At 43.7% G+C, this 18,211-nt stretch overlaps 1 protein-coding gene across 7 annotated transcripts in view; it reads left to right on the top strand.

Annotated features, from left to right (window-relative positions):
• The window catches only part of LOC118770690 (filamin-C-like), a 76,325-nt gene that overhangs the window by 26,105 nt on the left and 32,009 nt on the right, over window positions 1-18,211 (top strand). For 4 of the 7 annotated variants that reach the window (XM_036518448.1, XM_036518452.1, XM_036518447.1 and 1 more), the window contains 16 exons: window positions 72-169; window positions 2,442-2,592; window positions 2,954-3,072; window positions 3,191-3,268; window positions 3,476-3,638; window positions 3,732-3,932; window positions 4,735-4,857; window positions 6,661-6,798; window positions 6,881-7,007; window positions 7,201-7,337; window positions 8,023-8,216; window positions 8,330-8,443; window positions 8,552-8,695; window positions 9,351-9,474; window positions 15,624-15,784; window positions 16,098-16,188. In XM_036518448.1, the coding sequence (XP_036374341.1) occupies window positions 72-169; window positions 2,442-2,592; window positions 2,954-3,072; window positions 3,191-3,268; window positions 3,476-3,638; window positions 3,732-3,932; window positions 4,735-4,857; window positions 6,661-6,798; window positions 6,881-7,007; window positions 7,201-7,337; window positions 8,023-8,216; window positions 8,330-8,443; window positions 8,552-8,695; window positions 9,351-9,474; window positions 15,624-15,784; window positions 16,098-16,188 (2,163 nt within the window). The remainder of the gene's footprint in view (window positions 1-71; window positions 170-2,441; window positions 2,593-2,953; window positions 3,073-3,190; window positions 3,269-3,475; window positions 3,639-3,731; window positions 3,933-4,734; window positions 4,858-6,660; window positions 6,799-6,880; window positions 7,008-7,200; window positions 7,338-8,022; window positions 8,217-8,329; window positions 8,444-8,551; window positions 8,696-9,350; window positions 9,475-15,623; window positions 15,785-16,097; window positions 16,189-18,211) is intronic. The other 3 variants (XM_036518451.1, XM_036518454.1, XM_036518449.1) reach the window with 1 other exon arrangement.

Genomic DNA, 18,211 nt, shown 5'->3' with positions numbered 1-18,211 from the left:
TATCTGTAACCTGGAATGACACATTCGGTTATCTTTATTCAGTCAGTTCCTCTGACTCCTCTACTCTGTAGGTCTGTGCCCTGATTGGGAGACTTGGGACCCCAACCAGCCTGTGGAGAATGCCAGGGAGGCCATGCAGCAGGCTGATGACTGGCTGGGTGTGCCGCAGGTAAGGTCGCCTGATCTCTGTCCACATTCACCCAATGCGCACTGTCTTGACCCTAGAACAAGAAGCAGATTTGAGTATAGCTATACAAAAGTTTCCTAGAACTGAACCTCTAGCTGCAGGTTGGGGGTGGAGTCGGGGGCGGGGCGTCGGGAAGGGGGAAGGGCAGGGACAGTATAGGTGAAGGAGTTGGGTTAGGGTTAGGGTTGGGATCTTGAACATCCTATTTGGTGAATATCCAGTTGTTTTCCTTTTAGCTAGATCAGATTATGAATGTATTACATTTTTCTGTAACTGTATTTCTGGAAATTCTGCTCTAATGTGTGTGACCAAAATTAAGTAAGTCAAAAAAAGCAAAGCAAACAAACTCTATTGTCTGTCACTGGGTTGATTCAACATTTACATTGACATGGAGTCTGTGGAGATGGGTCATTTGTGTGTGAGCCAGACACCTTTGGCTTAGTTCCTATTTGGAACTGATCTGCTATATGTTGATTGGCAGCTATTCTTGAGTCAGACTAACTGGAATTTGCCCAGACCAGCCCATAATCAAATCCTACAGTTAAACTTCTGAACTCCGTCTGAGAAATGGAGTTCATTATTTGACAGAAAGCAGGCCAGTTTAGGGAGGGGTAGCCATGTGCAATTACACCACAATTGAACTCAATTATAAAAATTCAGCTGATTAACAGCAGCTGATTATTACCAGGCAGGCATTTTACATGAATTTGTACTGGTTTGTCCAAATAGTTTTAATTACACAGCATATTGTGCTGTCTGATTCTTACCAGCACACTGCCTCTGGGTGCACTTGATTTTCCTTTCCTTGTGAGGGATGTGTGTTGGAGTGGTGGATCACCATGCAGGCTTGCTAAATACCGCCCCGGACTATTTCAGGGAGTGCTCCACCGGGGCTAAATATAGCAGGAGCAGAGATTGACACCACGGCATCATATAGGGATCAGCCTGGTAGAGATATGCAAGGGACACCAGTCTCAGAATGCTGCTTTCCTGTCAAATCTGACTCATGCCATCAATGTAAATGTGATCCTTACAAATGTTTTCTACGGATTTGCCAAAAGAAATCCTCCATCAAATTTGCCTACTTGTGTTGTGTATTAGCACGTCCTACATTGACATGACATTTTTATAAGCAAGAGTACACAGTGATGCAAGTGTATTTGTGAATAATACTGTTTACAGTATTGTTAATTGGCTTAATTTATCTAGAAGTATTAATGCTGCCTCTTTTCCTAGAAAAATGAGCTGCACTTGTGTAAAAGGCTGACTTTGTGCTTCTTTGGTTTGTACTCCACTATCTTCATTACTCATACCACATTCTTTAGTTATTTTCTGGCCCTGTTCCCCTGTAGAAAAACACAGACTCACATCTTGTAATGAAGACCACATTCACAGCAACTGTGCATGTTGAACATACTTCTGCAATTTAAGAACAGAAAAACGCTCTCTTACACCTGTTATATACTGCAGGGTCCGGGAATATTCCCCCCTTGATTAGAGCTCTTTCATGTGCCTGCCATCTGGAAAAACAACCCTCCCTCCTTAGCTTTCCATTTCAGTCCTGCTCTCCTTCCCCCTTTCCCTTGGTTTTGCTTTCACGCCCTCTCTCCCTCTCTCCATTGCTCCTGCTCTCCTTCCTCCTTTCTCATGCTTTCTTTCCTCTTCTCCCTCGGTCCTGCTCTGCTTCCCTCTCTCCCTCACCGCCTTGCTAACCCCCCTGTGGCTCGTTTGTCCTGTTCCTAACACCCATGCTCTCCTCAGAGGGGAATTCTCTGCCCTAACACCCTCCCTCTTTTTAATTTCAATTAGACTCCCCACCAGAAAAAACACATCCTCCAACATTGTCTTTTTTTTGCTGTCTCGCATTATCTGACATGCAACAGGAAATATATTTTAACTCTTTAGAGCAGCAAATTAGTGGTAATTCAAGATGCATTGCTTTTGACCACCACTGCTTTCCGGGTCATTCCAATGTGATTTAATTCTTATTCCTTTTAATTGGAGTCACATTTCCTTATTAGAAATGATTCTCTTCTAGCGTCCCAAAGTTGAGCAAGTACAGACCTGTCCTATGAGTTATAAGGAAAGGGTTTTTTCACAGTCATATGTTCAGTACATATTGTACACTCTGTACTTTGCACAACTGAAGATTTTCCGTGATGTACAGTACGTCCTTTGACCCCTGCACCTCTCTCTATTCATTCCTATTATGCGTGAGTTTTGACCTCTAGGCCTCTCCCTTGCTGTTGCCCAGGTGATTGCTCCGGAAGAGATTGTGGACCCCAACGTGGACGAGCACTCGGTCATGACCTACCTGTCCCAGTTCCCCAAAGCCAAGCTGAAGCCAGGGGCCCCCCTCCGCTCCAAAACATTGAACCCCAAAAGGGCAAAGGCCTACGGACCAGGTGAGAGAGCCAACCAATCAGCTGGCTTTGTCACAGAGATGGTCTCTGTGAAAGACCTGCTGTCTTGGAGCACAGCGTGACATTTGTGCATAGGTGATTAAAGCAGGGGAGACTTGTCAAATGATGTGACTGGTTTCTTTTCCATGACATTTCTTGTGAGGACAGAATAAGTCAAACTTCAAATGAAACCTGGAGCAGCAAAGACTTTGCAGTGTAAATCTTTCACTTGAGAAATGTCTTGAGTTGCATTGCTGAAACTGATGATGTCATCATTTGTGTTATTTATTTTTCACTTATTGCTCTGTGTTCCTGCATGTGTCTCTGTAATGTGACTAATGGCTTGTGACCCTCCCCCCATCAGGTATCGAGCCCCTGGGGAACATTGTGCTCAAGATGGCCGAGTTCAACGTGGAAACCCTGGATGCGGGTCTCGGTGAGGTCATTGTGTATGTGGAGGACCCTGAGGGGCACACGGAGGAGGTGGGTGCTGCTGCTGGAGGAATTAAGCTTCTGAAATGAAGGCCCTTACCCATCACAGAGCAATTGTAACTTCCTTTACATGTGTTAATTGACTATTGGATTTTCAATATCTTTCCAGGCCAGAGTTATCGCCAACAATGACAAGAACAGAACCTATTCAGTGGTCTACGTGCCCAAGGTGGAGGGCCTCCACAAGGTACTGACATCATATATAAATAAAGCCACATGTCAATATGGCCGACACACAGGTGGGAAGCCACTGCCTGCTTCTTTTTATATGGCTTGCATTGTACTGAGTAGTTAGACGCTTGTCTCTTGACTGAATGCAATGCCAGTCACATGAGTTGTTCGGCAGCCAGTGATTCAGTATCTGATTAACGCCTGTTCCTTTTCCAACTTACAGTTGACCGTGCTCTTTGCCGGGCAGGACATAGACAGGAGCCCCTTCATGGTCAATGTTTCCAAGGCAATGGGAGACCCTAACAAGGTGTCCGCCCGCGGGCCGGGCCTGGAGCCAGTGGGCAATGTCACCCATAAGCCCACCTACTTTGACATCTACACCGCAGGTAAAGAGATGGGGTTATGCGGTCAATTACTCTGTCCCTCAAACAATGAGTGAAGGTGTGATACCTGTGAGTCTCTTTATTTTTGTCCCCTAGGTGCTGGGGCAGGAGACGTGGGCGTGGTCATTGTGGACTCTCAGGGTCGGAGGGACACAGTGGAGATCCTGCTGGAGAACAAGGGGGACAGCATTTTCCGCTGCACTTACCGGCCTGTGCTCGAGGGGCCCTACACCATCTACATCACATTCGCCGGACACCAGATTCCCAGAAGCCCCTTCACCGTCAACATTTCTGAGGGTGAGCCCTTTGGCCCCGCCCCTCTCAACCTGCTCTCCTCTAACACTCAAAAAATAAATTTAAGCACTGCTGACATGGTGTTGATCCTACTGATTGATTAATTGCAGTAATCATTGTTTATGACTCTCTCCCTCCCTGTTCCCGCCTCCCCTTCTTTAGACCAATGAACGAGTTTCACACAGAGCTCTGATATGCAGCTGACAGGCGGTGATGTGACACAGGCCACTGCCAAGGGACATGTAGTTTTACAAAATGAGATATTATATTTTAAAGGGAGACTGTATTCTAAATTTGTCCCACTGATGTAAAATGACCACATTTTAATGGGATGATTAGGTTTTATGTTGTGTCTCCTTTGTGAAATGTACACCCACCCTAGTAGATTTATTAGGGTTTGTCACTACTTGATGAATAGTTTCATTGAATTCTAACCAAAAATGACAAAAACAAATTTTGAATTCTGTAATGTTAATAAAACTACAAAAATGGTTGCAATCACAGTCATGTTTTCCATCAATAGAAAGTCTTCTTACTGCTGTTTTTTTACAAGTTAAGTTTTAGCCAAAGAAATGGTAAAAATTGAACCAATGGCCCAGAATAGTTTTCCCTTTTGGAGTGTTACAGATACAGTAACAATGTTTTTCGCAAAGGTGGGAGGGGTTTCAGCTGCAGGGGGTTCTTCTTGTGCCAATCTCAGGCCCAGTTTTGAATTCTGGGGCTGGAGGTTCTAGTCAGGCCCAGTGCTCCTGTCTGATCCTGTGTGAAACCCTGTTCCCCTGTTCTTACCTGTCTGTCATTCTAGCTCCACAAAGCGCCCTGCCGGCCGGGTCACCAGTTCAGATAATCCCCCAGTCTATTCACACTCCGCCCTCAGAAAAGGCCAAGAAAATACCTCCCCCAACGCCGCCCAAACCCAGACGACCAAGTTAGTATGGGCCGCGGGGTGCAGCTCATGCCCGTGTTAAGCTGGGCCCTGCCTGCCCCCTTACCCAGGGTGCCTTGCCCCTGGCACTGCCCCCCCTCCCCTGGCTTGTCGGCATGCGCTGGCTCTGTGCCCCATCGCCCGGGTGTGGGCAGCTTTCAGTGGACCGAGACGTGCTGATAGAGCAACATGCCTCTCCTCTTAACAAATGGCTGAATCTCGTACCCGGCTGTGTCGTCTGCATGGGTGGTCACCTTAACCCTCTCAGCCCTGCTCAACTCTTCAGCTGCTTCTACCTCCGCCATGATTGAAAATGAAGCATGGCTTTGTTCAAAGAGTCCTCTTTAATGTATGATGCAATTACAGTGCTGTCCATATATCTGTCACACTATTAAATGGCAACACATGCCGCACCGCCTCTTCCATCTGTGACTGCAGGCCTACTCTTTTTTTAATACTGGCTTTTCCTTTTTAACTCCAAACTAATGATTAATACAAACTGAGTAATAGTAAATTAAAACCAAACTGTGATGCAGTTCAAGTGACAGATTGTGCAGCTCTTTACAAAATAACAAATATGTATCCATATCCTCTCTGCATGATGTAATAGATGTGAAATGACTCTCGAGTAAGTCTTTCGAACAGAGTGACAATTAGGAGGCCTCAGCGAGTGCAGTCATCAGTGTGGCTGTTGAGACGTGAGGTTTTTTGTGAGAGAAGTCATGGCATGCAAGCTTCATCATCTGTGTCCTCCTCATCCTCTTTATACTGAAACAGCTGCTTGGCGTCGATGCAGCCGTACCCCTCTCAGATTAATACTGGAAGTGTCTTTTTTCAACATCATCTCTGTTTTTTATCCTGATCATAGCTTTTGATTACAGCTACATGGCCTGGTTTATCACCATAACCAATTCATTAACCACTTACCGACTTAAGGTGTTGTATCCATGAATTCATTGACTGTGATTCATTTTTATATACAGGTCACATGATCTTGTACCTCAGAAATGAGCAGAGAAGTGTGTGTGGTTGGAAAAATGAGTCCTGATTGAGCTGTTTATTGGAGAAGCAAACAGTTGCTTTGTGTTAGCTTGAAGCAGCCAGGCCACTTTTACAGACCAGCTTTGGTGCTATGCAGAAGTCGTTAGTAAACTGCTGTTAATTACCTCTCGCTGTCTGACGGAGGCCTCTTGATGGAAAACACTCCCTGAAATTTCCCCTTTAATGCTGTTAAAAGGCAGAGGCCACAGAAGCTAACATTGATCTCTGCCACTGTCTAATGCTATTTACTTGCAAACTGGTCATGTGTGCTGATTGTAAAAATTCTTGTCTGTCATAGGTTCTCTCTGGTTCTCTCGATTTGAGAACATTTTCATAGAATGGAATGAACCGAGACCCCCCTAGTCACCACATACAATGGAACAATCACTTTTAGCAGACTGCATTGAGTTCATAGGACTGCATAGGAGTTCATATGAATAAATATACTCATAGGTTGTTCTAGGCACAGTATTGAGTAACTGTATGCAAACCAGTTTCTTTCTGTGTCTGTCCTCTCTGTATTTCTTTGTAGAGTGCAGTACTTGTGCATTGCAATGCATTGTGCACGTTTGCCTCTCTGGTCCCACTTTTTTATTGAGAGGAATTTTTATTCATAACACGTGTCTCTCTCCAGCTGCAACTGTGAACGTTTGGCTACGTCGATCTCACTAACACTGATCCCGGGCAGCTGTGTGTGTGTGTCCTCAGACAGGAACCGGGGGTTCTGATTTAACATCCTCCCTCATCTCCCCTACCCCTCATTAGCCAGCAACCCCAACACCTGCCGGGCGACTGGGCGAGGCCTGCAGCCCAAGGGGGTCCGGGTGAAGGAGGTGGCCGACTTCAGGGTGTTCACCAGGGGGGCTGGAACAGGGGAGCTCAAAGTCACGGTGAAGGGCCCAAGTAAGTGCAGCCTTCGTCTTGTCCCATGTAGTAGCATAGTGTGACAAATACATTGGGCATTAACAGTACTGTATGTCATCAGAAGGAGGGGAGGAACCGGTGAAGGTGCGTGACACTGGGGATGGGGTATATGAGTGTGACTACTACCCCATTATACCCGGAAAATACACCATCACCATCACCTGGGGAGGGCACGCCATTCCACGCAGGTGAGTACCCAATGCGTGCTTAGTGCTATCAGACTCTCCACAGGGGGTTTGAAAGAATGGACACTACCAGTTCAACATTCCACGGGGGTAAAACAGAATGGGCTTCAAAAAAGGAGCGAAATGAAACAAAATGGGTGTGACTATTTTAAAATTTAAAAATGTACTTGCACCGTAAATGTTAATGTGTTCACAGCCCCTTTGAGGTTGAGGTCAGCCAGGAGGCGGGGCTGCAGAAGGTCCGTGCCTGGGGTCCTGGCCTGGTAACAGGAATGGTGGGCAAATCAGCTGACTTTGTGGTGGAGGCCATCGGAACCGAGGTGGGAACGCTGGGTAAGTGTCATAACCCAGGAAGGAAGAGGTGAAACTGCAGCCCAAAACTGGCACATTCCCGCACTCTGAGGTTGATGATCAGTCCGAGCAGGCATGAAATTGGCTGGGATTGAAATGTGGTAATTGAATTCCATGACAGAACCAAGGCTCCCAGATCTTCTGTCCAGTACAAAACAATGCTGAAGAGGAAGCAATCAGAATCAACCACTCACATGACACAAAGGAAAACAGCCTCACATAAGGCCAGTCAGGTTTCAGACCTGAGTTACCCCAGTGTGGGTCAGCATGGATACTGCTATGCTCCTCCCTCAGAGATTCCTGCCTGGCCCCACCCTGCTCTGAGCGCTGGGGGTGAACTTATTAGCAGACAATGAGCTAATTAGCAGATACTATCATGGAACAGGACTAAGAAGCAGCTGTCTCAGGCCTTCATGTCATTAGAAAACAGAGGACTGAACCTAGGCACACACCAGAAAAGAGGGAAAATGAATTCTTGTCTGATAGCTGATGTCCCTCTGAATATGGACACAGGTTTCAGGATTTTTCTCAGCCTTCTGTTTAGTCCTATTAACCTAGCGGTGTGTTGATGAGGTGGGGGTGGGGGCTGTTATGTATTTGTGGGATTTGTGGGGTGGCACTGATGAGGTCTGGAATGACCATGTTGGTGTACCTGCCCATTCTACAGGGTTCTCCATCGAGGGCCCATCCCAAGCCAAGATTGAGTGTGATGACAAGGGCGATGGCTCCTGTGATGTGCGCTACTGGCCCACGGAGGCTGGCGACTACGCTGTCCATGTTATCTGCGATGACGAGGACATCAAGGACAGCCCCTTCATGGCCCACATCCTCCCCGCGGCCAATGACGTCTTTCCGGAAAGGGTGAGCCACACCTATAACAGCCACACTGTCAGCTGCAGGATTTGAGCCATGCCCCCACACTTGCCACAGCCTCACCTCTAGAAGCTGATTGGTTTAATGTGTTCCTGCTGCAGGTGAAGGCCTATGGTCCCGGTTTGGAGCCCACCGGCTGCATCGTGAACAAACCTGCCCAGTTCACTATTGATGCTCGTGGAGCCGGGAGAGGCCAGCTGAAGATCTACGCTCAGGTACTGTGGCTAAAAGGGCCACAGGTTGTGTCTAAATTCAAGTGGATTGAATGTGTAGGTCTTCTTTGTAAGATTACCAACAGATGATCTGCTGAATCCTATCCACAGGATGCGGAGGGCTTCCCCATCGATATCCGGATCACCGATAAAGGCGATGGCACCTTCATCTGCTTGTACATCCCCACTAAGCCCATCAAACACACGATTATCATCACCTGGGGAGAGGTCAACGTGCCCAACAGTCCCTTCAGGGTGAGAGACCAGTCAGAGACCAACTGCCGTTCTTGTTTCTCATCAGGATTACTGTTCTGACCAGTCAGAGACAAGCTGCCATTATTGTTATTCATCAGGTTTCCTGTTCTGTCCAATGAGAGACAAACTGTCATTATTGTTAATCATCAGGATTCCTGTTCTGACCAGTCAGAGACAAACTGTTGTCATTGTTATTCATGAGGATTCTCATTCTGACCAGTCAGAAACAACTTACCCTTATCATGATTAATAAGGATTCTCATTCCGGCCAATCAGACACAGTTTCATTATTATTTTCCATTTCATTATTATTCATCAGTATTCCTGTTTCCAGGACGAATTCCCATTTGGGCACCTCCTTCAGGACAGATGCCATGACATGGTGCTCCAGTATTGATAGTTTCGCAGCTGTAGGTCACCAGAGCACTGCTGTCACCAGTACCTTTCTCTGCTATTCTCAAATGATATTTTAGTCAATGAATCAGACATTTAATTTCTGTTATAATAAGCTTATATTTATAAACAACAGTATGTCACACAGTGCTACAGTAACTGGAGCCCTGTTGAGTACATACTAGACTGGCGCAGTACACACTGTAAGTAAACTGTAGCGGCGTTGTAGATGCAGTGGTGTAAACGCTCTGTCACTGCACAGGTGATGATCGGGGAGGGCAGCCACCCAGAGAACGTCAAGGTGCATGGGCCTGGGGTGGAGAAGACGGGGCTGAAGGCCAACGAGCCCACCTACTTTACCGTGGACTGCAGCGAGGCCGGACAGGGTGAGTCCAGGTCACAGCGCAAGAGTTCACAAGTCAGAGTTCACACAGTGTGACTACAGGTGTAAGGGGTTAGAGGTCAGGTACAGAGCAAGCTGTGTCAACAATTGGTGGAGATTCATTTGTCTGTATCCCCTTCTGTATTCTTTCCTCCCACAAGTCAGGCATAATTCACATACTCAGGACAAAGTGCCATACACATCACCCTAGAAAAAGACTAAGACATGCATATACATATGTACATTTACATGTAAGTTGTTTAGTAAACACTTTCAAAATGCTTACAAATGTCACTCTGGTTGAAACAGAAAGGTCAAGCTAAAAACAGAGACAATACCAAATCATCAGTGTCACAACCAATTAGGAAGTCATAACATTACATACAGCATTCTGCCATAGTAAGCGCAACAAGGAGTTTGAGGACATAGTGTATAGCAAACATATAGTCTTACAGAGCATATGGATGAGAGTAGGGAAAAAAACACAGAACAACACAGCACTTAACAAACGCTGGCAGCAAATTCATACTGACTGTAGGATCATCAAAGAAGCTCTTTAAGAGAAGAGACTATATTCATCCAGGCATGTACAGTGGTTGTCTTTGCCTTGTTGACCTTTGCTGTTGTACATTCTAGACAAGCTATGTAATGGAATGAGACTATCCAAAAATGTTTCAAGTTTGTGACTGGGGATATCCATTGCTGTAATATAGCTTTTTTTGCAGCTGTAAACCCTGCCATTAACAGTCTTTTGTCAGGTAATGAAAAATGGTACTTGGAATCATCATTCAATAATAATAAACAAGGGTCCAAGTCAAAATATACTCCCGTAAGATCATTTAACGTACTAATGACATACTTCCAAAAATTTTGTATCATAGGACAGTCCCAAAACATATGTAGGAATGTACCAGTGGTGTAAGTGTTACATATGTTGCAATATGGATGGGGTGCAAGTTTCATGAGGAATCGTTTGTAAGGTGTATGATAGAAATGATGGATAGTCTTGAAATGAATAAGTACATCACTAAGGTTTTTAGAAGTAAGGCAAAGGTTTGACCACACTGTTTCCCAGTCTGGGTAGAAACCTAACCAAGAAAGTTCCAGATCCCACTTTGACAGTATCTTTAAAGGCTTGTGAACACTCTTCAGTAAATTATTATAGATTACTGTGACAACCCCTCTAGGATATTTAATAGGATCAATCCAACTGAACATTGGGTGGAATTGGGACAGAATTCCATGGCACGCCATAAGCTTTCATTGCAGATCACAACCTCAGGTACAAAAAAAAAAAGAAAAGCCAGGTAGACTGTATTCTGTTTGGATATCCTGGAACGTGTGCAGACCATTCCCATCAAAAATATTGGAAAATGTAAAAACCTCAAAAGGTCAATGATCAGACAAGAGGTAGGTATTATTCCATAGAGATTGCAAAGAGAATTTCTTTGTATAACCTATTGATTTTCAGCATTGTACCATGCAGCTAGGGTGGATGAAATAATACTGCCAAATTTATGGTGTAAGTTGTGATGTCCTACTCCTGTGAAGGGCAGATCTTGAAGTCTATGGGGATGTACAATAGCTGATTCAGTACTTCTCCATGGCACTTTGCTGTCTTTGTCTGTCCAGGTTCGTATGGCTCTAATCTGAAATGCCTAGTAGTAGAAATTGCCTTGAAATTAGGGAGGGCAAGGCCACTGTCTGATTTTGTGCGCTGCAAAACAGAGAAACGTATTCTGGGTTGTTTGCCACTCCAGACAAATTTAGATACAGCAGAGTCCAATTCTTCAAAATAATTGGGAGGTGGTTTGCATGACCATAAAGAACAAGAAATTAAGACGTGGTAGAATATTCATCTTGATTGTACTGATTCTGGCTGGCTGGCTAGTTAGCTAGCCTGTTATTTTTGATGCGAAATACAACAGTCGTGCGGGGCTGCTGCTGAAACCGTTCATGTCTGGTGTGGGAATGTGATATGCAACGACTGTCTCATGAGTGTGTTTGGATGTGGGTGGGAGGAGGGGTGAGACGAGGAGGGGTGGCATGCAGGTGTTTAAAGGGCAGCACGTTGCCGTGTATGTTCGGGATTGTAGTGCAGTGTGTTGTGGACGATATGGAAGCGGGCCAGAGGTCAGGGCTCTGTGCGGGCCAGTCAAGTTCTTCCACACCAAACTCGTCAAACCATGTCTTTATAGTCCTTGCTTTGTGCACTGGGGCACAGTCATGTTGGAATAGAAAAGGGCCTTCCTGACAATGCTATGCTTCCAACTGTTGCCACAAAGTTGGAAGCATAGCATTGTCCAAAACGTCTTGGTATGCTGAAGCATTAAGATTGCCCTTCACTGGAGATAAGGGGCCTAGCCCAAACCCTGAAAAACAGCTGTGGCCAAATACTTTTGTCCATATAGTGTATGTTATTAAGGGCCATTAAAGATGATTGATCCAAATTTATTTTGTATCCGGATAAGCTGATAAAGTCATGAAATAACTGTAAAACATTAGGTATAGAGTTGTTTAAGTCTGAAAGGTATAAAAATATGTCATGTGCATACAATGATATATGATGCCGAGAACCAAGTAAAGTAATTGGAGCAATAATTTGGCTTTGTCTGAGAGCCTGAGCTAGGGGTTCTAGTGAAAGTGCAAAAAGGAGTGGTGATAGGGGGCATCCTTGACGACAGCCCCTTTGTAATGGAAAGGGTAGAGACTGAAAAGTGCCTGTTGAGATGGAAGCTGTTGGGTTTCTGTATAGAGTCTGAATAGTATGTATGAATTTAGGACCAAAACCAAAGTGTTCCAATACTGTCCATAGATTCAAGTCTATCAAAAGCCTTAAGCGCATCAAGAGAAAAAACAGCACAAGTGTCAGGATACGTGTGAGCATGTTCAATAATGTGCAGTAGATGTTGCATATTGTCTGCGGCCAGCCGCCCTCTAAGAAACCCAGTTTGATCATGATGAATTAAAGTATCCATGTAGGGCTCAATCCGGGAAACCAAGGCTTTGGCTAGAATTTTGACATCACTGTTAATTAAAAATATTGGACGGTAGCTAGAACAACTTAGTGGGTCCTTATTTTTCTTCTGTAACAAAATGATAAGCGCTATGTTTTGGTTTCTATGATTAGGGGCCCAACAATATCCCAGAGAGCCAGGTAGAGTTCTGGGGGAATTCCATCAGGACCTGGGGATTTACCTTTTTTAAGTGATTTGGCCGGGTTATGAAATTCCTCCAACATTAGCGGCTCTTCTAGGAGATCTCTGTCCTGTGCTGATAAGACAGGCAGGTTCAACGTCCCTAAAAATGTTTTGCATGTGTGTCTGTCAAGAACCACCTCTGAGGAATACAATGTGGAATAGAAAGTTTTGAAAGTGTTATTAATGGCCCTAGGATTAAATCAATATTTGCTTTGGACTCAGTTTCCTTTAACCTCAATGCAAGCAGACAACTAGTTCTATCAGAATGAAAATAATATTTTTGCTTAGTTTTGTGAATGATGAACTCAGCTTTGGACATTGACAGACTGTTATATTCTTTTTTTCAGCAGCAGTAGCTTCTGACAGTCTTATTCTGATAGAGAGTGGCTTTGTTGATGTTCTAAAGATCCTATTTCCTGTTCCAGATCATTGAAGCACTTATTTTTAAGACACTTGGCCTTCGAGGAAAAAGCAATGCAGTTCCCTCGTAGATAGCATTTAGATATGTACTGAAAAAAGGAAGCACTAACCAGGATATAATTGATTCTTGAAAATGATTGGTGCCTTGGAGAATAGAATGTGTAACCTTTTGCATGAGGATTATGTATGCGCCATGGGTCAGTTAAATTCAATTCTGTAATAAATCTATTCAGAAATGATGAGGAAATTGTACTAGAGGAGTTAGGAATAGCAGATGAGCGATCAAGCTGAGGATGAATTGAGGCATTAAAATCTCCCCCTGTGATGATATAATGGTCACTGAATTCTAGTAGTTTTTCACTGATGTTATACAAAAATTGTTGATCAGGCTCATTTGGGGCATAAATGGATGCAAGTAGGAGTTTAGAATGATATATTGTTACAGCTGCATACACAAAACGGCCATGGTCATCCTCTCCCAGTAAGTGTATGGATAAATGTAGAGATCTCTTTGCAAGTATCAACACACCTTTGGACTTATTAGGAGCGCAGGGGTATGCCAGTAACTTATAATTCTTGTTTTGGAAGCGGGTCACATCCTCCTTTTTCAAGTGTGTTTCCTGAACAAAAGCTATGGCTATTGATTTGCGTTTGATTGCGTTCTAAACAACGAGTTCGCCTGACTGGCGTATTAAGACCATGCACGTTCCAGGATATAATATTTAGATTAGACATAGTCTACTGAGTTATAGTAGGACAGCAGGACTGGAGAAGCCTTCCTGGGAAACACCTTTAACAATAAACTATGCGGTGCCCTAAGAGCAAAATTCCATAGCCATACAAGGGTTAAAATTAAGTTAATGGATGCCAGCAAAACTACACAAATAACAACACTCCAATATATATACAAAACATACTTTACAAGCCACAAGGAGATCGTCAAGAGAGCCCCTTTGGCTAGTACAGAGTTAGAAAACTTTAGAATCGTGGCTCTTCCTAGCAATGCAAACTCCCCACCCCACTCGTTACAAAGATGCAGTTATTCAGCGAGAAAAGAAAGCAAGACATTGATAAAAAAAAAAAAAACTAGCTACAGGGAAGTGAATAGACCTAAAGGAAACCCCCGTTTATGAAAACCCAAAGAACTGTCTAGTATTCTGATTTGCGCTCCTGTATCCTTGCTTGTCGGCCTATAACGCCAGAGAGAGTCAACTTAGCCTATGCTTATGTTATATTAAGAGGCGAAAATGGCTAGGCTAAAATGAAACACACTTATATCTTATCTCCTCCTTATGACAGCACCAAGAAAAACGTCCACAGTCCCATATTAAAACATTGGACAGGTTAAACTGTGTCATTGCTTGCAGCGACAGGTGTAGGTTGATGTTCTGCAGTAGGCAGGCTATCCATCTGATGCTCTGTATCCACCTCGGAGCTTGGGTTCTCCAGCGCTTCGTTCTCTTGCCCAGGTGCAGAGCTGGCACCTCTGCAGGTCAGGGTATTAGACTGGATGAACTGCTCCGCTTGAAAGGGTGATCGGCACAGAATTTGCCTGCCATGATAGGTGATCTTCAGTGTGGCTGGGAACAGGAGAAACATTTGAATCCCATATGCCTCTATCCGCTTTCTCACCTCAGCGAAGGCCTTTCATTTCTTAGTAGTCTCCACGCTGAAATCCGGGAAGAAATGTAAAGTGTCCATGCTATGTTTAACGGGATGCACGGCTCTTGTGCCCCTTAGGATTGCTTGTCTGTCGGTGTAGTCTAGTAACTTAAATATAATTGTGCGGGGGTGGGTAACGTTGGTGGTTCTGTCCAAGTACAGACGGTGGGCTTGTTCTATCACGATCAGCAACAGTTGGGATCCATATAGGTAAATTTGCCTTTAAAAAGGCGATGCAGTTTTCTCCCCCCACTCCCTCACTTAGCCCAACGTAACGCAGGTTAGATCTCCCACTCCGATCTTCCATATCCGCCAGTTTGGTATTCGTGTCGTCCATTTTCTGCCTTAAAGCATTGACCTGGTCTCTATCATGTCTAGCTGCTGACTGAGTAGAATCACACCTTGACTGAAGTCATTGAACTGATTTCTTGAGTTGTTCAATCTGGCTGGTGGCTGTTATGATGGTATCAGTGGAGTTCTTCAGTTCAAGTCTAATGTCAGAAATTTGTGGGAGCAGAACATCATCTAAAGCAGCTTTGACCCCAGCAGTAACAATGTTATTAAGCTCAGCTCTCTGTTCAGCTAGTGTCTGCTTCACTCCTGCTAAGCTGGTGCTGTCCAGATCTGCTTTGGAGATGCAAGGTGGCGATTCCTTGAATCTCTTCTTGACAGGGGAATGTTCGGTTTCATTAGTAGAACCAGTACTGTCTTGTACCGACATTTTAGAGGATTTAACGTAGTTCAGCATTATTTGCTTCCTAATAAACTGAAAGAAACGAGTGGTAAATGGAGCTCACTAAATTCACGTCTGCACCTCCATGAATCAGTCATGTGACTCCTAAACTCCTGCCGTTTTGTTGTCCCCCTGCAGGTGATGTCAGTATTGGAATCAAATGCGCCCCTGGAGTTGTGGGCCCTGCCGAGGCTGACATCGACTTCGACATCATCAAGAATGACAACGACACCTTCACCGTGAAATACACCCCACCTGGACCAGGGCGCTACACCATCATGGTGCTGTTCGCTGATCAGGTTTGTCCAAACAGTGGCTCAGGTGCACCTCCAATCATCCAGAGTGGCTCAGGGCCATCTGTACTCTTGTTGTCATGGGAAACCACATAAGCGCTAACCTTGAATGTGACAGAATTGCTGTAACTGTGAGCAAAATACCCAAGTCACTATGGTGAATGCCTATTTATGTGGATGGTTAAAGTGGCAGATGCTAGCTGTGTGAGTCACCTCGATCATACACCAAGCAAATAATTAAATTCAGGCAGATTTGGAAATTCAGCACGTTATTATGAGAGCAATAACTTTATTTGTTTTATCCCTCCCTTTGATATAGGAAATTCCTATCAGCCCCTTCAGGATCAAGGTGGACCCGTCCCATGATGCGGCCAAGGTGAGGGCAGAGGGCCCCGGACTCAACAAGACAGGTAAGGTGTCACGTTGTCTGTTCACAACGGAGATGGAACTTCACACCCTTGTGGCGAATATTACATTACATTACATTATTGTCATTTAGCAGATGCTCTTATCCATAGCGACTTAGAGTGACATGCAAAAATTTGGGCACCCCTGGTCAAAATTTCTGTTACTGTGAGTAGTTAAGTGAGTAGAAGACCTGATTTCCAAAAGGCATAAAGTTAAAGATGAAACATTCTTGTGAAAAAAGGAAAGGAGCACCATGCAAAAGTTTGGGCACCCCAAGAGATTTAAGCTCTCAGATAACTTTTACCAAGGTCTCAGACCTTAATTAGCTTGTTAGTGCTATTGCTTGTTCACAGTCATCGTTAGGGAAGACCAGGTGATGCAAATTTCAAAGCTTTATAAATACTCTGACTCCTCAAACCTTGTCCCAACAATCAGCAGCCATGGGCTCCTCTAAGCAGCTGCCAAGCACTCTGAAAATTAAAATAATTGATGCCCACAAAGAAGGAGAAGGCCATAAGAGATAGCAAAGCATTTTCAGGTAGCCGTTTCCTGAGTTCGTAATGTAATTAAGAAATGGCAGTTAACAGGAATGGTGGAGGTCAAGTTGAGGTCTGGAAGACCAAGAAAACTTTCCGAGAGAACTGCTCATAGGATTGCTAGAAAGGCAAACCAAAACACCCGTTTGACTGCAAAAGACCTTCAGGAAGATTTAGCAGACTCTCTAGTGCACTGTTCTACTGTGCAGCGATACCTGCACAAATATGACCTTCATGAGTCATCAGAGTCATCAGAAGAAAACCTTTCCTGCATCCTCACCGCAAAATTCAGTGTCAGAAGTTTGCAGAGGAACATCTAAACAAGCTCAACAAGTCCTGTGGACCGATGAAGTTAAAATAGAACTTTTTGAGCAAAGGTATGTTTGGAGAAAAAAGGGTGCAGAATTTCATGAAAAGAACACCTCTCCAACTGTTAAGCTGTTGAGCAAGGGTCTCTGCATCAACTACATGACCTGGCAACCTATTTCATGTTTTGATAACTCTTTGTGTAAAATAGTACTTCCTTACATCAGTGCGATGAAGAACTTACTCTTCCCTAGTTTCCATTTATGTCCCCTTGTTCTACAGATTGAACTCACCCTAAAAAAATCTATTATAGTTTACCTTATTGAGTCATTTTTTGAATTAAAAAACCTCTATTAGATCACCCCCAAGTCTCCTCTTGCTAAGTCTAAATAGGCAAGTAACTTGAGTCTTTCCTCATAGCTTTTATATTTCATGCCAGGAACTAATTTAGTTGCCCTTCTTTGAACTTTTTCAAGAGCCTCAATATCTTTCTTATAGTGTGGTGCCCAGAACTGCATACAAAGTGAGGTCTGACTAAAAGCACTGTATAATTTCAATATAACCTCTTTAGATTTATAATCAATACTTTTGGCTATATATCCCAGCATCCTGTTGGCCTTTCTTTACTGCTACAGCACACTGCCTAGATGCTGTTAAGCTTGGGTCAACTATTACTCCCAAGCAGAGGTGTAAAGAGTGCTAAATTATTTTACTCAGGTAAAAGTACTGTTACTGTGGTGAAACTAAAGTAAAAGTAAAATTACTTGCGTAAAAATCCACTCAAATAAAAGTAAAAAGTAACTTATTTAAAATTTACTTTGAGTAAAAGTTACTTAGTTACTTTTTTTTAACTGTGTGGTTGGCGAGGTGCAGATGGATTGTCCTCTAGGACCCTTCCCAGGCAATGCAGTCAGGGCAAGAGCATAACATGTTATTTCTAATTTCAGATCACCTTTATAAAATAAAGCGCATTAACAAATTAAATTAAAACATAAAGTAAACATTGCATAAATATTTGCATAAATATTTTAAAATGGAATAAAAAAAAAAATTATATAAAATAAAGTGCATTAATAAAAAGTTAAATAAATAAATACAATTAGAAACTGAAATAAAAAAAAATTATCAAATAAGAAATAAACTTGATATAAAATAAAGTATACAAAAAAATTAAAATCAATTG

This window comes from Megalops cyprinoides, chromosome 23 (genome assembly GCF_013368585.1).
Source record: "Megalops cyprinoides isolate fMegCyp1 chromosome 23, fMegCyp1.pri, whole genome shotgun sequence".
Classification (NCBI taxonomy): domain Eukaryota; kingdom Metazoa; phylum Chordata; class Actinopteri; order Elopiformes; family Megalopidae; genus Megalops; species Megalops cyprinoides.
The sequence above is the reverse complement of the archived record's forward strand: the minus strand, read 5'-3'. Positions and strand labels throughout refer to the sequence as shown.